This window comes from Amphibalanus amphitrite, unplaced genomic scaffold (assembly GCF_019059575.1).
Source record: "Amphibalanus amphitrite isolate SeventyFive unplaced genomic scaffold, NRLGWU_Aamphi_draft 000736F_arrow, whole genome shotgun sequence".
NCBI classification, from domain to species: Eukaryota; Metazoa; Arthropoda; class Thecostraca; order Balanomorpha; family Balanidae; genus Amphibalanus; species Amphibalanus amphitrite.
Window position 1 is genome coordinate 336811 of NW_024882230.1, and position 18410 is coordinate 355220.

General features: G+C 56.1%; 1 protein-coding gene and 1 non-coding gene across 2 annotated transcripts in view; both read left to right on the forward strand.

Annotated features, from left to right (window-relative positions):
* The window catches only part of LOC122365381 (KICSTOR complex protein SZT2-like), a gene marked incomplete at its 3' end in the record, with an annotated part of 30579 nt that extends 12204 nt beyond the window's left edge, over positions 1-18375 (forward strand). The window contains exons 13-29 of the mRNA XM_043336540.1: positions 58-467; positions 816-1031; positions 1482-2422; positions 2748-4836; positions 5138-5369; positions 5713-5836; positions 6133-6235; positions 6521-6687; positions 6959-7081; positions 7430-7637; positions 7916-8110; positions 8761-8892; positions 11240-11325; positions 13700-13869; positions 14442-14620; positions 17188-17411; positions 18196-18375. Of these exons, the coding sequence (XP_043192475.1) occupies positions 58-467; positions 816-1031; positions 1482-2422; positions 2748-4836; positions 5138-5369; positions 5713-5836; positions 6133-6235; positions 6521-6687; positions 6959-7081; positions 7430-7637; positions 7916-8110; positions 8761-8892; positions 11240-11325; positions 13700-13869; positions 14442-14620; positions 17188-17411; positions 18196-18375 (5779 nt within the window). The remainder of the gene's footprint in view (positions 1-57; positions 468-815; positions 1032-1481; positions 2423-2747; positions 4837-5137; positions 5370-5712; positions 5837-6132; positions 6236-6520; positions 6688-6958; positions 7082-7429; positions 7638-7915; positions 8111-8760; positions 8893-11239; positions 11326-13699; positions 13870-14441; positions 14621-17187; positions 17412-18195) is intronic.
* Positions 17463-17546, forward strand: Trnal-cag. The gene has a single exon. It is a non-coding gene; the product is annotated as a tRNA-Leu (tRNA).
* Positions 18376-18410: the final 35 nt, after the last annotated feature.

The following is an 18410-nucleotide window of genomic DNA, read 5'->3' on the forward strand; positions in this document are numbered from 1 at the left end:
AACAGCTCCACGCCTTTGAGTACACCCTCACACCCGCTCCCCTCCCGTGTCCCACAGTCTCTCTGTGTCGGAGGATGAGCCCGGCGAGGCCGAGATGGAGTCGATTGAGTCCGACTCGATGGCCGAAATCGTCACAGAGTGCTGGATCGAGCCGCAGAGCGGTCACCTGGTCACCCAGCGGGAGCGGCAGGTGCACTTCAACAACCTCACCTACGATCGGGTGGCCGGCACGTTCTACCAGCTCGACCGCGAGTGCATCTCCACGCTCGTCACCATGGAGTACCTGGCCATGATGTGCGAGACGGCTGGCACGGAGAGCGTGCCCGCGCCGCCGGCTGGCTCGTCACAGTCGCACGTGCCCGGCTCGGCGGAGACCTCCATTCAGCAGGTGCCGTTCTGCTTCGACCTGCCGCGCCTGCTGAGACGCTGTCAGCAGGCCGAGGTGCTGCTCTCCACGCTTGTGCAGGGTGAGTGCAACTCCACGCGAATACGACTTCACGCTGTACAGCAGTTGTGTGCAAGTGAGTGCGCGGGAGACGCTGGAGTAGGCGCTGGATGCGTACATTGTATGCGAATATAATTATAGGAGTTGGCTAATGAATTTTGGTGCTGGGTTTTACGAGGGAGGGTGGGGACTGGGTAGTAATGGGTTTTTCTGTATATTGCTTTAGGAGTTAGCATGTTTGGTATTTCGGTGAGACTCATCCGATATCTTGTCGTTTTTTTCACCAAACTGCGGTACTGTAGCAATTCGACTCATATCGGACTGCTCTGCTCACGTCACTGACGGCCAGCGCTTATCTCCTTGTCCACAGACCTTTCGGAGCTGGAGCTGCCCTCGCCGGCTGGCGACCCGGACCGCTACGATCCCGACGCAGCTAACCGCGAGCTCTACCGACTTCTACTGGATACGGTGGCGGCGCTCCACCAGCGCCAGGTGACGCTCACGGCCCGGGACTGTCGGCAGATACCGCAGCTGGTGTGCGAGCGGGAGAGGACCGAGCGCCGGCCGCACCCGCCCTTCGCGCCAGGTGAGATAGCTGGTCGTGGTACAACAGAGGAGCGGCAGTCCTATTGGATGGATGTACTGAGTAGAGAACTACGTGTTCTGGCTCTGTGCTTTTGTGTCTTGCAATGGTGGTGAACTGAAGAAGACGTGGTCTTTGAATAGTTAAGTTATTCTTTGAAATATTTTGTCAATAAGGCAATACGATTTATGAATCACGAAATTGTTTCGAGGCCAGCGTAAATGCACAGGTGCTTTTTTACTGATGCAGCACTAATTCGTATTGTTGCAGGATTTTGAAACCTTGAGTCAGTGGCGTGCGTTTATTTCGTTCGGCGTGTTTCTATATCATCTGGTAATCGCGCCCACTGAATGAATTATGGTAAGGTTCAGCTTTATTGCTACTTATACAGGATGTTAGTGCGGCGATGTGCCTCGGCCACAGCTAACCCAACACGCCATCTTTCTGCCGCAGACGCCGGCGGCAGGGTGGCCCGCTGGCGCTGCTACGTCAAGGCCATCAGCCCGACCCACGTCATGACCACGCTGCTGCCGGAGAGTTTCGACGACCTGAAGCTGCTGATGGCGTCGGCGGGCTCCGACGGCTGTCAGTACGTGCCGGAGGACGCCGAGGAGAGCCTGCGCGCGCTGTTTGACGCCGACAGTCGCGCCGACAGTCTGGCCGACACAGTGGGCTCCGGCTCGGTGTCTGTGCCGCCGCGCTCCGCGTCCCTGAGTACGCGGCTGGCCGGCTGCGGCACGTCGAGCCGCCCGGCCGCGCCGCCGCCGCAGCCGGCCGCGCGCAGTCGCGCCTGCTCGGCCGGCGCTGCCGCCAAGAAGACGGTGACACTGGTGGCGGCGGAGACCGAGAGCGAGGAGGGTGCGCCGCGACCGCCGCGCCGCCGCTCCCGTCACCCGTCTTCTCCCTCCAAACTGCAGCACTGCGAGTCAGACCCGGCCCAGTGCCCGCACCGGTCCCGGTCCTTCCCCAACAGCGATGCGGGCCAGCGGCGGCGCGCCGGCGGCCGCCCCAGCCGGCGCCGACCGGCGTTGCTCGGCTCACTCTCCCTGCCCGTGTACGTGTACGACTGTTCTCTGCGCTCACTGACGCAGCAGCTCGGCTACCGTGTGCGGCCCGGCCGGCCGCCGGACCTGTACCGAGACGCGCGCTTCTCCCTGTCGGAGGCGCCTCCGTCTCCGGGCTGGTCAGGCCGCGGCACGGACGAGCCGGCCGAGGACCCGCCGCACCTGGCCGAGCACTGCAACGTGCTGCAGCTGGCGCATACGCGCTCCTTTGTGGTCGGCGTGTTCCGCTCACTGCAGGCCTGCCGCAGCGTACACCCTCTGGACGTGCAGTGGGCCATAGACCTGTGTGACGAACAGCCCCTCGAGGTCGACATCACCGACTTCCTCAAGGTAGGGCGAGTGGCTGGGCGATGATGGTGAGCGGTGACTACATTGTAGACAATGCATGTTGTTTTATGTAACGCCGAGTGTTTGGTTTTAATCTGCTTTAATTTGTTTTAATCTGCTTTCGGACGTCGGACGCCGGCATAGGCATTAGGCAATGCGTGCCATCTTCGATGATGTACTATGTCAATCATCAGTCTACACGTACGCAGGTCTTATGGATTCATTAATTTGCGTGACAACCTGTCTGTGTGGCTACCCTATCCTCCTGGCGAGCCCTGTCATGAATCTGTCAATCCTCTTTGGCTGAACCCTCTCCTCTCGTCTACAGACGATCTGCGGCCACATCCGCGACTTCACGATGCGCTCGGCGGAGCAGCAGCGCCACCGGCCGGCCGACTGCGCTTCCGTGGCTGCCTCGGACTGCGAGCCGCACCTGCCGCTGTCCCTGCTGGCCAGCCACCAGCCGTGCGGCCGACTGCAGAAAGTGCACGCTGAGGTGCGCGCCAAGTTCGCCCGTCTGCTGCGGGCCAACTTCGGCACGGTGCCTTCCAGCCCGCATGTGCTTTTCTACCTGCCGCCCGGGTTGCGGACGGGGCTGGATGATGATAGCACGCTACCTGACGACTACCCAGAGAGAGTGCCCTCGGCGGATAATGACACCGGCACCGTCCAGCTCAACGACATCGACGCGTCGGATGTGTGGCGAGACGTGCATCGTCATCCGGAGGAGATTTTCAGCGTGGTTACAAAGACGTCTCTGTTGTCTAACGTCGACTCTGAGTCGGTGGGAGATCTTGACGACCGAGCTGTGGAAGTCGGTGACGAACGGGAGGAGGAGAACATGCCGCCGCTGTTCCTGCAACTGACCTGCACCACGCGAACGGGTACTAACACGTACACGCGTCACATCCTCGATCTGCCCACCTGTATCGGCGAGCTGGCCGGAGAGATGACGGAGGCCGAGCTGCCGCTCGACTCTGTCCAGGTGACGCTGGACATGTTGTGTCTGACGCTGCCCTACCAGGTGGACGCGCGGATCTCGGAGCACACCAAGCACCAGGTGCGAGCGACCTCGTTCTGTTCGGACGGACTTGGCTCGTCGGAGGTGGTCGAGCTGGGTGCCTGCGGCAGTGACGACGCCAGCGAGCACGACAGCTTCAACGCCAGCCAGCTGGGCGCGCAGCTGGGCCACCTGAGCGAGTTCCAGCTGCAAGCGGTGACCGTGACCAAGGCTGAGGTGCAGTGGCTGCTGACGGACGAGATTGCTGCCCTGCTGCTGGACAGCTTCCCGCCGCAGCTCGCTGTGCTCACCACAGTGGCAGACCACGTGCGGCGCTCGGCCGGCCAGATCCAGAGCTCCCGCTCCCGCCGCGGCTGTGTACACAAACCGATCCCGCTGTACTTTGTGTTCGGGCCGGACAAGAGCATGGATTTGTTCATGCAAGAGTTCCGGCACTTGCAGGTTCCCGACTACAAGCTGGCACAGCTGGACAACCTCTACTATCTGGTGCACGAGTCGTCCACCACGCAGCCGCTGACGTGGAATCTGGTGCCGCCCCTGGGCTCGCTGCTGCCGCCGGCGCGCTTCTCGCCGCCGCTCGACTCGGCGGGTCTGCGGCCGCGCACGCCGGACGCCCTGATGGCACAGACAATGCTGGCGCGCTCCACCAGCGTCGATCTGTGCCAGTACGCGGCCAGCTCCGGCTCCGTCTCAGACGCCGACGAGTGCACGCCCGAGAACCACCAGCGGCGGCCGGCGCCGCGCCGCCTGCGCCGCTCCATGTCGCACCGACCGGAGGCGGCGCTCTGCGGCGAGGACCGCGAGGTGGCGGCGCTGTTCGTGCAGCCCCGGCGCCGACCGCGCAGCCAGGTCTGCGAGCCGGCCGCCGGCGGGCCGCTGGAGACCCGCCGCTGCCGCTCGGCCGCCGAGGTGCGCTCCGAACAGGTCGGCTTCCCGAGCGCCGAGGAGGGAGCTGCGGCCGGCGACAAGACCTGCCGGCCGGACGAGGCCGTGCACCAGGAGGGGTACGAGGGTGACGGCTCTGACTCGGAGCAGGACGTCGGCACGGACACGGAGCGCGGCGAGCACATCCTGCTGCCGGCCTTCTGGCTGATCCTGCGCGTCGCCGAGGACGCGGTCGACACCTTCTTCCACTGCCGCTACAGCCAGGAGGACATCTGTGAGCGCAAGGCCGTGCACGATCAGGTGATTGCACGTATCAACGCCATCTGTCGGCGGGTGAACCAGATGCTGCTGCTGCAGCAGCTTGAGCGCACGCGCTACTGCGACAGTCTCCTGGAGCCTGAGTCGAGCGCCGACATCTCGGCTCGCCGCCGGGCCGGCGCAGAGCAGACGGACGGCGTGTATGCGCTGTCGGCCGGCGGCTACATTCGACCGGACGCCCTGTCACCCGACGGTACGTGGCGGGGTGGAGGGGTTACCAGACGGGCACGGGGGTAGAGGTGGGGTGGGGGCTACTCCGCCGGTCGGTAGACCCGCCTCAGGCTTACGCGGTTGGAATATTTTGAGTTGTAAAAATAAATTTTGGTTTTTACTCAACGGTTTATTCCTGATGAATGATTTGATTGTAGTTATATGAGCTATTCCAAACTCGAACACAGCTGTTAACTTTCCTTCAACCATCTACTACAGTCAGCTCCGTACCCTAAATGTGGAGAATGGAGATCTGACGCGACAATCATTCCATCCGTCGGCAGAGCACAACCTGCACCACCAGGAGGCCAACGTCAGGTACCAGCCGGGCCACTTCAGCTGCGACGTCAGGTGGCAGGCGCGGTTCGCGCTGCACCCGCGGCTGCGCGGCGCAGCGCACGGAGCCACGCCCGGCCTGGCCTACCTGCGACAGGCGCTCGAAACGTTCGCCGTCAGCAACCGGCTCAACATGTTCGTCTTCAAGGACCCCAAGCTTGGTGACGTCTTCTACCTGAGGTGGGTGCGGGGGTCGCGGTCAGGATAGCTCGCAGGCTGGGCTGAGGTGGTGTTGAACTCCTTTGCAGTTTGTAAGGGATGATAGGGGCTTGTCAGAGGGCGTTGGCAATAAGACAGTCGGAAATAACTAGGATAATGAGCTCCCGCTACACTCACGATTCTCTCTGAGTAAACATCGGCCTTTTGGCCGATGTTGAGTGTGGTACCTTGAACCTGGCTCCGTTGTGAGTCGGCACTGACCGACCGCGTGTTGCCGTCAGACTGAGGGAGTGCAGTGGCTCCGGAGACCACTTGTCCTGGCACCGCTGTGTGTTGTCACTGACCGACCACGTGCTACCGTCAGACTGAGGGAGTGCAGTGGCTCCGGTGGCCATCCGTCCGGGGACAGTGCGTCGGCCGTCTCCCTGGACGAGCGGCTGGGCACGCAGCCGGCCCGGACCAGCATCACCAGCCTCACCAAGGACGAGGTAGGCGCGCCGCTCAGTCCAGTTGCCCGTGGAGCTACCGCGTGTGACTGCGTGACATAGGATGCCTGGAGAGGGGCAGGATGGGGCTGTGTGCACTTTTTCAGTGACAGATTTCAGTGTGGATGTTTTAAACAGCGAAACCTGCCACACACTTTACACCGATGTCCAGTTTTTTAATCCCCCTACCCGATTTCTGACTCGCACTATGCTGCCACTAGTTCCAATAACACCATCGATACTCTGACACCCATTGACAGTCAACACCCTCTGACACCGACGATTCTCCCCGCCCTCAGCCGCCGCGTGGCCGGTGTACCTCTGTCGGTGAACGTGACGCCAGCTACCGAAGCGACTCGGAGGAAGGAGTTCTGCTGCTGGTGCATGGCATCACGGAGCCAGGTAAGCCCGGTGTCTGGAGGGGGAGGGGAGGGGATCTTTGGGGAGGGTCTCGTAAGGGGGCTTCTCAGGGCAGCACACAGTCGATGTCCGATGGTACGTGCCTATTTCACGGGGTCACCGGACTGAACATGTGCTGTGGGGATGAAGTTGACCTCATCAATCGGAACTCAATTGGTTCACTGTTACTGTCCCGTACCGGGTCAGTATGTATACGGGATGTACTTGCTTACTGCTTGTTCGTTTGTGAGCTAACCTGCCGTCATGGATCGGCGTCGTCTGCGGCAGGTCCGTGCATCAAGGAGGACCTGGTGCGCCTGCTGCACAGCCGGCTGGACGAGCGGCTCCTGGAGCTCTTCACCAAGGCGCTGCTGAGGAACCCGCAGACCAAGCTGGCGCCGGAGGACGTGCACTTTATCCAGCCGCCCAACACGCCGCCCGATCACTGCCTCAAGGTCAGGTGACATACTCAGACGATCGAATGAGGATAACGGGAAGGATTGTCTCGAGGGCAGTTTCAGGAATGATGCCCCTTGAAATCACTATCAAGTAACGCTACCAGCCGTAACAGAATTCTTGTGACTAGCGATTGCGTTCAGAGACGTGCTTTCACTTAAACGGTGCTGAAGGCTAATACCGGATCCGCTGGATTGACCTTGCTCCTACCCTGAGGTGTGCTGCCTGCCGACGCTCCTCGTGTAACGCTATTTTGCCCTGTGTCGCCAGTTCACCCTGCCGCCGTCTGCCAGCGGTCACCTGTCGTCGGTGGTCGGCTACCTGAGGAACAACCTGCTGCAGATGCTGCACCAGCCCAAGTACACTGACACCAGGGAGGAGAACCAGTTCCGGGTGAGTGCGCCGTCGACGCCGAAAGGACGGGGAGTGGTGGACCCAGCCTCCCTCTGCTGCTGATAATTGTTTGCTGTGTGTTATATTTATTGGTATGAGTTTTTTTTTCAAGTGGCATTGTAAGAATTACGGTTGAATTATGAATTGCTCCGTGTTCCCGTTCGTCTATCTGACTGTATCTCTCCACAGGACTGGGGCGGCCGAGAGGAGTTCGAGATGTTACTGTACGGGTTTATGTTCCTGTCTGTCTAATACGTATTTCTGTGTTCTCAGGACTCTGGAAGCAGCGAGAAGCCTGAAATGTTCTGTTTGTCTCTCTGACTGTGTCTCTATCACTTCTATTCACAGGACTGGGGCAGCAGCGAGGAGTCTGAAATGTTCCTGTACGTGCCGTCTGAGAAGCACGGTGGCCGCGGCATGGCGTGCGTCTCGCTCTCGGCGGTTCGACCGGCCGGCGCGCCGGCGGCGCCTCCCTCGGACGACGATCAGCACCACTGGAGCCCCAGTCGGTTCGAGGCGCTCACCACCACTCGGCTGTACGACCCGGAGGTAGACGGTACGTGGCTGGCTCTACACGGCTGTGGGACGAGCCGGGCGCCGCAGCACTGCCAGGGGAGCTGCGGACGCCGCCGGAAGGGCTAAGGGCTTGGTGTGTTTTTGAAAATATACAGTAAAAGCTTTGTCAGGCGAAAGACCGGGTCTAGGCATCAGGGCGATACGGAATATTGTATCGGAGATAGGTATGTCTGATTGTGTATGTCGTGAGGTAGTCGCTAATCAATGATCATTGTGTGCTGTATTGGGCCTCGGTGTTGATCCTGACCCGTGCGACAGGCGCTTCTGCCGTGCTGTTGCGGTTCAACATCTGGGAGAAGGGGCGCGCCAACCTGTCGTGGCTGGAGCCGCGGCTGCCGTCGGCCATCCGGTACGCCCTGTGGGACCGCTGCATGGTGTGGCACGTACTGCCGCACTCGCCGCTGGAGGGCGCCGGACCGGGACCGGCGCGCGACCTCTCCGGTGCGCTCAGAGGTCAGTGGCACGCCGGGGCTGCCTAGGGCCACAACCGCGGGACGCCGGAGCAGCCGACGGGCGGCAGGGCCGATGGGAAATGCGGAGTACCGCGCGGGCTGCGCTGGGATGGCAGTTACGCTGGGAAGATAAGGGATTTGTGTGGAATGTGTATGTTGTGACGTGTGCTGGGATTAATTTTGTGTGGGGTAGGTGACTGACGTGCATTTTCACAGCGGGTCGTGTGGGGTTTCGCAGTCTCAGATGCGTGTTGGGTTAGTGCGCTGCTTCCTGAGCTGTGAATGACTTGGTTGGCTTTGATGTGCTGGCATTTGAGGCTCACTTTGTTATCACTTACAGTATTAGTTTGTCTTTGCAGCTGCTGCTCTAGTGTGCACAACTCTACAGCTGGGCCTTTGTTTGCATTCACTCATTATTCAGAATGATGACGGTTACTTGGAACGTTTGTTTACCTTCCATATTTTACGTTCCGATGGCTTGACAACCTCCCTACACACCTCCTTTCACTTGTATGTATTACCAACTAACGAACACTTTTGCACCGTGTGTATTTGGCCGGCCGTGTGCGGTATCACAGTCCCCCTTCCCACACAACACACCGTCACGCCACACGCTCTGTGTGTACCATTCGTGACGTTACGTGACGACAGTGGGTGCGCCGCCACCACCTGCACTGCGCTCATTCTCGCTGTTCGAGTCTCCGGCGTCGAGCCGCGCGGCTGCCTCCGGTAGTGGTGGCGACCAGACCCCGTCCATCGTACTCACTTCGCCGGCACTGGAGAGTAAGTGGCGGCCCGCATGACACTTCAACCGTTCGGTAACTCAGGTGCATGTTCGCATGCCGTCCGTCCATCCATCTGTCTGGCTAAGCTAACTCCGCGTGGCTGCGACCGGCACTGCAACTGGTGGGCTGATCTCATGAGCTGAGCCTCACGGGCTGAGCCTCACGGGCTGCTCGTGGTGTCTGCATGTGCTGCCTGCTAACCTGAAGCCTGCGGCGATGCCTGGCGCACGCACACCGACTGTCTGGGCAGTGTGTAGGGCTGATTGTGTAATGGTTAAGACTGACTACTTTAGAAGTTGGTGGAATTGATCTTGGTGGTGCTGCGTTTGTTAGTGGGTAGTTTTTAGTGGATAGGATTGACAGTGTAATGTGTAGTGACTAGTGAGCAAGAGTCACACCGTCTGGGTAGCGGCTGAAATTTAGGTGAAGGTACGGCTGTTGGGAAACATTCATCGGAAAAATAGGCACACGGCGGATATTTTCGTTGTCATATTTCGCTGCCAGTTTCTGGGAAGGGGTTTAAGTTTGCAATACAATGTTTTAGCTGCTGTTTTTTTTTATAGCGTTTGCAATGTACCAATGTACGATGTAGGTACTTTGCAATGCAGCGTTTTAGATGTTATTTGTGTTAGTGCTGAGTTACTGGCTGGCTGGTTGTTGCCCGTCGCCTGTGTGGTCGTACCGCTGCTGCTGTGAGCCTGGCTGTGAGCTGTAGTGTTGTCTGTGTGCGCTGTCGGCTGTGTCGATCGGTCCGTTTCCGCTGTGGTTTGAGCTTATGTGTTTGTTTGTTTATTTGTTTTGTTGGTTTAGGCCCTTTCGGTCTGACAAGACCATTTCAGAGCCGGGAGGAAGATAGGAATTAGGGGAAGACATTGGTCCGGACAGGCACCCAAGAGTCACCGGGGCTGAGCCCGTCCGAATGGATAGGCCGACCCCCCCCCCCCCCCCCCGGCACCCTCTGCACCCGGCTACGGGTTAGCCGGTGCTCCCTTGGGAGCAGCGGTGCCGCTCCAAGGGAGCAGCCCGCATGAGATAAAGGTGCCTGTCCAGCCCGGAGTTGGGGTTGCGACGTGGAAGAGAAGGATTTCTGTGTCCTGAGGATGGAAACGACGGAACGGGATGTGTTTTGAGCTGAGCCCAGCAATAGACTGCTCTGCTCTCAGTGTCGTCCTGCCTTGCCGTCTGTCTCTCTGGCTGTCGCGGTGGGCGACTCCGTTTTTCAGTTAGTTTGATCGTGCGTTGTATAGACTGATGCAAACCATGAGTCCATGCGACGAGTGCTGCTCATGGCGTAGCTAGTTTTTGTAACCGAAACCAATAATGGAACCCCGTCAACTGCTGGTCGTGTCGCGCTCAGCCAGGAATACGCATTACGCTGCGCCTCACCCGCGGATCTCACAAGGCTGGGCGCTGATATGCGCTTATCTGCGGGTCTTATTGAGCTCATCGCTGCCCGGCTTGAGCGGCTGCGCTCCGTCCGTCCGTGCGTCCGTCTATTGTCTGTCTGCTGGACGATTATCTGTATGTATGTGTGTGTCTCTGTGTGTATGCCCGTCTGTCTCTGGTCATCTGTCCTTGTCTGTCGATAGATAGAATTAGTTTATATTTCAGTTTGGAACAGTCAGGTCTCTGTAAAAGCCGATATTGTTGGCTGCCCCGTAAAACAAAAAGACGTTGTCTTGGTATATTTTAGTATTCACAGTACAGTTAGTCTTGAAAGTACCGCGCATAGGTACGGTGGATCCATCAAGCCCAACTGAGGAAGACGTTGGGGATGGATGAAGATATCGATTGGTTCAGTGACTCTCAAATTTAGCAGCCCTTCCCCGGTTGGGCTTGATGGACCAACCGCACCATGCACGTTACTTTCAAGACTCTGACTGACTGTACACAGAACGCTGTATCAACTTCAAGAGCACCGCCTATTGTCTCTAAAATCAGTCGAACGTATGACTATGATGAATCTCAGCGCTACCAAACCGCGAGCACTTGGGTTCATAACAATGGCGATCGTAACGCAACGAATAACACTATTAACCCTATCATGAAACCGGATCTTGCTGACTTTCAACCCAATAACACATAACACTACAACCAATAATGATAACTAAACCGAATTGGCTGACATTAATTTGGTGGCGGACATTGATAATATTGTCGCCTGTTTTACTCGATTTGTCTCGACAATGCTGTTCGACATTTAATGTTTGATCTCGGGTTAATAACAAATATACGAATCCAGCCTCGTCTTCTTATGGAGCCTAACGGATTTTTGACGAGTTTTTGCTGGTAATGTTTGTCTGACCTGACCCGACCTGACCTGACCTGTGTCGCGTCTGCCGCAGCCGGCCGCCCGCTGGAGGACCCTCCTCCCTCGGCCATGGCTCGGTTCCTGGACCGCCGCATCTCGTCACCTCTGACCCAGCTACAGGTCAGTGACCCGACCTGAGCGGCCGACCGCACGTCCCCAGTCTCGAGCTGCATCAGGCTGTAGTGCAGGCTGCACGCTGCAGTTTAGTTTGCTCCCTGTCCATGGTGTGTTTCTAGCTAGCGGGCCCACCTAATATTGTTTCTGTTGCACTTTTCGATTTTACATCACCGATGAATTGCTTGTTTCACTCGTTAAGATGATCGCTTAGTTTCTCTAACATATTTTAACCAAATACTCAGTTTCTTGCACTACTCACTAGTGTTTGGTAATTCGGTTTTGAATAACGTTTATAGTCTGGCAAACGTGAGGACGGACGGATTTGAAGCGTAGCTCTTTGATGTACTTTGATGTACTTTGATGCACTTGATATTATAACTCCAATGCATCCGAGAACATTTTAGTCGCGACTTTTCAGAGAGTTTTTTTTCAGCATTGCATTTGCAGTGATACGTGCATTAATACGTGCGAAGTGATCGAGGCACTTTTTGCAGTCGACGCGTCCTAAAGCGCCAATAAACAAACAAATGATTCAGGCACTTTTAAGCCGTTCTTTCTAACGTTTGCCAGACGAAATTTTCGAAGTGCCTTGCAAATTTGAAAGTGCAAATAACTTTTACTACTACCGTCCCTATTTAGCAGTGAATTAGCACTCTGTTGGACGCCTTTCGTAGTTTTGCTGTAGCATTGGCCATGCACCCTGTATGTAGTACCGCTGAACTCCCAGGGACTAGTTCACTGTCGTGGGGGAGTGTCGGCTAACGTTGCGCACAGTCGACAGTCAGGCCGGTCGGTGTTTGGTCAGCAGGTGTTTGCGCTGCAGCTGCGGCATTTAGCCAGCTCCGCTCCACAGGACAGTAGCGAGCCGCCGTTCCCGGTAACTACCCGGGCGGGGACCGGCGCGGCACGCGGCTCACACCGTGCCTGACACGCTGACACTGACACACGCTGACACGCTCGGCCGCCGTCCGCTGACACGCTGACACGCTGGGCGCTGACACATAGCGGGTGCCCCGCTGAATAGTCGACCTTAGTTTCCAGGGATCTCCACCGTACATAACAGGGTCACCGTCACAGGGGCTGCTTTGGATGTGCCGCTTCATTGCCTGCACGGGAGGTGTAGGGATTGTCGCATCGTATCTGTATGAACATGCAATACAGCACATGTGTATTGTGTATGTATGTATTATGTAACTACCTACTTGGCTGCGGTGTTGTCTGTTGCAGTTATTTTGAGATACGGTTTAGGGTTCAACATCTCGTCTGAGAAACTGTCTTGAGACATAATTCACGGGAATTAGGGTCGGCGCTCGCCCGTAATCCCTGCACGTCGAAAGAAATTGGTAAAGCAGTCCTGCCTTTGCTACTTCCCGAGCGTGATGGGTGGAATGATAACAATCTGATATTATTCCCGATATTCTTTGTTCATGCACGATTGCGCTCCAGATCCTCTCTTCCCTTTGCCTTGCGGATTAGCTCAAAGTCTCATGCTGTCCATTCTGAAAAGCTATTGATGTTTATGTTATCGACTGCTCTTCATTTTTCTGCAGTCCTGGGCTTTCGTGAGTAATACTCTGTTCATTCAATGCTAGCTGTTGCTGGTAGCTCAATTCCACCCGCACTTACAGTTGGCTTTCGACACCGTTCATACCTTATTATGTTCTTTAGGCTAACGATAACCCAGTGCAACTGCACTCCGCGGAAATGGGCCCACAAAGATTTGAACGGTGCCTTGCTTATCAGCTGTTTTCACTTTTCATACCAGCTTCATTGCATTACCATGATGGTCCTTCTCTCATATGCGTTCCCTATGGCAAGGGAGCTGTTATAGCTGGGGTTTACGCTCTTATTTTCGTGCTTGAGCGCGTGCTGGGAGGGGCTGCGCTGTGTGAATTGCTCACTGCCTCACACCAATTGCGGGCTTGCGCTGTTGTGTTTCTTAAAAGAACTTATATTTATACCTCGCTCGACCGTTTGTAGTTGTCATTTTCGGGCACCGCCATGCAACCGAGTATCTTTATGGATCCGTCTTGCCTAATTTCTTTTTGCTAGTTGAGTTGGATCGTCGCTATTGACCATTGCATGATACGAATCTTACGCTGTTGTCACATTATTTACGTGCGCGTAATTGCATATGCTCGGAAACAAATAACCATTTTCTTCAGCTTCTGTCGTTACTTTTTCAGCAGGAAACGTCATAAAGCGACAGCAAACTGGTCACCCAGTAGGCTCTCCCCCAATTAACAGTTTGCTTTTGCGCCCCGTGTCGATAAATTGACTCTCCTGTAGCCCACTATTCGCCATGCTAACAGAACGATACATACTGCTCATTGCCCACTTACGTATGTCCGACCACTGACTTGCAACCACTGACCAGGACCCGCCGGCGGCCTGCTCGTCGGGTCAGTCAACGCCTCGCCGCCCCGCCTCCGGGGAGCCGGTACCTCTGCGACCCATGTACGGGGACATGCTGAGGCAGTGGCTGCAGTTCGGCAGTGAGCTCAGCGTGCCCAACCTCAAACGGCACACGGTCGTACTCAGCAACAGGTGAGAGAGCGAGCTTCAAACGGCACTCGGTCGTACTCAGCAACAGGTGAGAGAGCGAGCTTCAAAGGGCACTCGGTCGCACTCAGCAACAGGTGAGATATCACAATCCTCAAATAGCATACGGTCTTCTTCAATAGTTACGCGCCTCAAACGAACCACAAACAAATTTGTCCTCTCGCCCGGCCTGTCCGCTTCCAACTCCTGGCACAGGTGTGACGTGTCGTTTCTTGCAACTCCCCTGGTAGCTCTCTTTCAATCATCGCGTGGGTAGATGACACTGGCCGTATGCCCTGCCCCCATCCTTCTGAACCGGTTGTGTTCGGCCGCGGCTGCGGCTGGCAGGCGGCGTCCGCCAGCATGCCAACATGTTAGTCGCCCCGGTAAGGCATGCTCCGGATGAGTTCATCGCTATGCCGATATGTTCTGCTCCCTTTTTGGGCTTTCAGGTACACTGAGGTTCGTTAGTCACTGTATTGATAGTTTTTTGCTTCAGCCAGATACACTGGATGTACTGATCGTTTTGCAACTCTGCCAGGTAACTGTTCGTCACTATATCGATCGTCCCCTTTCAGGTACACCGTTGGCGCGTTCGTGTCCGGTCTGATGCGACTCATTCAGGAAGAGTGTCCGTCTCTGAGCTGCCACATATGCCGAGCCGTGGACGGAGGTCACGTGCTGTGTGACAGTGCCGACCTGGACAGTCACGACTGCGAGGGACTGCTGCTGGTCGGACATGGCCACAGGGAGGACTGTGAGTATCACAGGTGGGACTGTGAGTATCACAGGGGGGACTGTGAGTATCACAGGGACTGCGAGGGACTGCTGCTGGTCGGACATGGCCACAGGGAGGACTGTGAGTATCACAGGGGGACTGTGAGTATCACAGGGGGACTGTGAGGGACTGCTGCTGGTGGGACATGGCCACAGTGAGGACTGTGACTTGTGAGTCTCACAGGGACTGTGAGTATATCAGGGGACTATGAGGGATACAGGGGGACCGCGAGGGACTGCTGTTGGTGGGACATGGCCACAGGGAGGAGTGTGAGTATAACAGGGACTGTGAGGGATACAGGGAGGCTGTGTTACACGGGGACTGCTGCTGGTTGGACATGGTCACCGTGGGAGGACTGTGAGTATCACAGGGAGGGATGGGAGCTACACGGGAGGACAGGGAGTGCGTTCCCGCTCTGAGTTGCGGAAGGGACTGCGGGCCGTGGGTTACACAGGGCGAATGTCCCAGCCAGCAATTTTGATCCGGGCCCAAGCAGGCTCAAGTGCGGATTGCCCGAGATTTTTAGTCGGGCTAAAGTCGGCTAGCGCTTGGGCTAAAGTCGGCGTATGACACAAATACGCCGACTAAAGCCCATGCTCTGCCGGAGGTATGCCCGCTCTGCGAGCTCCGGACAGCCGTAGTTTAGCCCTAGTTGAGCGACGATTGGCGATAGCCCGATTTAAGCCCGAGCAGTGAATCCATTTATATAATGGAGATTACTCTGGGCCCGAGCGGGCTGAACTCCGGCAAGCCCACTCTGTGTGCCCTGTCTATCCCGACTTAAGCCATAGAAATGAATGGGGTTTATACATTGCAAACTGCTGTGGCTTTGCTCGGGTTCGGCTCGAGTGATGGCTCCTGTTTTCTCAAGTCTCGACTTGACTTCATCTTGCTTTTGCTTCACACTGGATCAAGTAGCAAGGAGCAGCCAATGCACTTTCAGCAGGTTGTGCGGTTTCAATGCATATTTAAAAGTGTTACGGTCACTCATATGCTCTGTTAACCGGTCATCGAGGCTCGAGCATTACAAAAGGAAAGTAGTGGTTGACTTTGATTGAATATATATTTCAAACGACTACAGACACGTCAAATGAAACACAAATACATGAAACAGTGGACTGCAAACTGCAGCAGTAATATGGCATGAGTCATGAAAAAACGCCATCAAAACTATAAAACAATCACAAGGCCCGCTAGCCTCCCTCCCCGTTCATAATACTTGGTTAAACACTCAACTGAAAGCATAAAGTAAGGACAGCAAGTAATCGCTCATAAGACATAAAGCAATAAGCAAACAATCGTTTATAAGGAACTTCACTCTGGTGAATGGGAGCTTTGGAGGCGTCTGGCTCCTCCACACACACACATCTGCAGTAGTGGTCGGCCAGCTTTCGGCGCAGTTTCCGTATATGTAGGTATACCTACTTAATTATAAGCAGGCAGTTTCCGCTAAACCACTTGGCGAGGGCAACTGCGGCGTCCACCCGGTCCTGGTTTGTATAACTATTCCATTTTTTGGAACCATTTGCTCTAATGGTACGTACCTGAAAAAGAGATTAATTGGTTTAATTTACATTGCATGTTTGCTTGAAAAATAACTTATTGATGCATTAATACTGTAAAAACACTTCGCATTGATCCGTATAAAATGTTCATTTGATTTTAAATGCGGACAGAGAATGAGCGTGCTCGGTGATAAGTAGATAAATATTTGTGTTTTGTATTTCATTTTCCTGGGTCAGAAGTGCTGGTATTTCACAAAGATATAAAGGCACGGAATGCAGCTTTTCTGAGCGAGGTATAAGTCGCCAGGCTGAACAGCTATTCAGCTTCATGTTTGATGGCGTCAAACTCAGTCAAAATCATGACGTTTACATACGATCAAGCGCACCATTCAATACACTTATGACTTACCTACCGTAAAACTCCATGCCAGTCCACTTGATAAGAGCAGTGAGCACTATCCCTTCTTCGCGCTGTCACACGCGCCCAAACATCAACCACCAAATGCCCCAACACCGTGTGTCGTTTCGTCGCACAGCGCACAGACTGTCACAAACACTGCACATGATTGGCGCAGAACTGCGCATGCGCGAACAGCCGAACAAGTATGGCTAAGCTCCGGCTTTACTCCAGTTAGCCGAAGGACACAGCCAGCTTGATCAGCCCGCGCTCCGCCCAAGTTAAGCCTGTTTTGGATGCGCGGGCAGATGTCGGGCTGAGCTACTGCTATCCGCACGTGGGCATAGCTGCGGCATGCCCCAGCTCAGCCCTAGTAAAAAATACATTGGTTTTGATCAAAGTGGGCAAACCCAAGCTAAGCCCAAGCTGCCCGACGCTTGCCACAGTTCAGCCCAAGCGAATTGCTGGCTGGGGTGAGGAAGTGTGGGACCGGGGGAGGTTGTGATTTACACGGCGAGTGCTATGGAGGGGGGGGGGGGGGGCAGGGGAGATAACCCTTGCCATAATGACAAAGCTCTGCCCGGCCTTTCCCTGTGTCTCGTCGTGCTTTGCCGTTTTGTCAGCCCGGCCCCACTATGTTTCAGACGTGCGGATGGCGGCGCACCGGCTGAGTTTCAGCGGTCAGCTGGGCACCCCGACGCCGGCCGAGTCGACGCAGTGCTCCTCGGTGCCCCCCTCCCCGGGTCCCTCCACGGGCAGCCACTCGTTCCGCAGCCCGGGCGACCTGACCGCCTCGCCCGGCTGTCTCACCACCTCCATCCCACTGGCCAAACAGAAGCTGGCCTGGGCGCGGGTCAGCGGAAACCAGGTGAGGGGGTGAAGAGTGGCCACTTGTGCGTTTGCGCGGTGTGAGTGTTATGTCAGGATGGCCGAGCGGTCTAAGGCGCTGCGTTCAGGTCGCAGTCTGGTTCTCCAGGCGTGGGTTCGAATCCCACTTCTGATAAACTGTTTTCACCGGCCCCCTGTAGATCTACTGAATGGGTGGCGTTGGAGTATTCATCCGAGCACCAACCGACGTGCATCGCTCGACCGTTCCGTGCTCATCTATCCTCAGGATACTAAAATCCTTCCACTCCACGCCGCAACCGCCCTCCGGGCTGGACAGGCAACTTTATCTCATGCGGGCTGCTCCCATGGAGCGACACCGCTGCTCCCGAGGGAGCGCACCCCGTAGCCGGGTGCAGTGAGTACCTTGGGGCTGGGTGGCCTGTCCTCTGGACGGGCTCAGCCCCGGTGACTCACTAGGGTGCCTGCCCAGACCAATGTCTCCCCCTAGATCCTATCATCCTCCCGGCTCTGAAATGGTCCCATTGGACAGAAAGGGCCTAACCCAACAAAACAAAACAAACGTGCATCGCCCGTAAAGAGTGAATTACTTGGTGGTACTGTTTATGCAATTATACCTTCAAAATGGCTTGCTTCCACGATTATCCCATTCCTTTCTGACTCAGATGCTCGACATGTTGAAAGAGGCAGGCTGCATTGTGACTTGTAAGCTGTGGGTTTTTAGGTAGCATCAAAACAATGCAATTCACTGGGGGTGACATCCCTTATTAGATTTTTGTGAGAATCACATGCCATTTGTCTTTTAGGTGGAGCTGTACACGTACAACTGGCCCAAGGAGAAGTGGGACCACCTGCACGTCAAGTGCTCGGACCTGTGTCAGTGGACGAACGCGCGCTGCTCTCTGCTGCACTCGATCGTGGCGCAGAAGCTGGGTCTGTTCCACCATCAGCCGTTCACCAGGCGGCCCGACCAGGCGGCCGGAGAGGTGAGGACTTCCCTTTCCCCAGGGACGAAACGAGA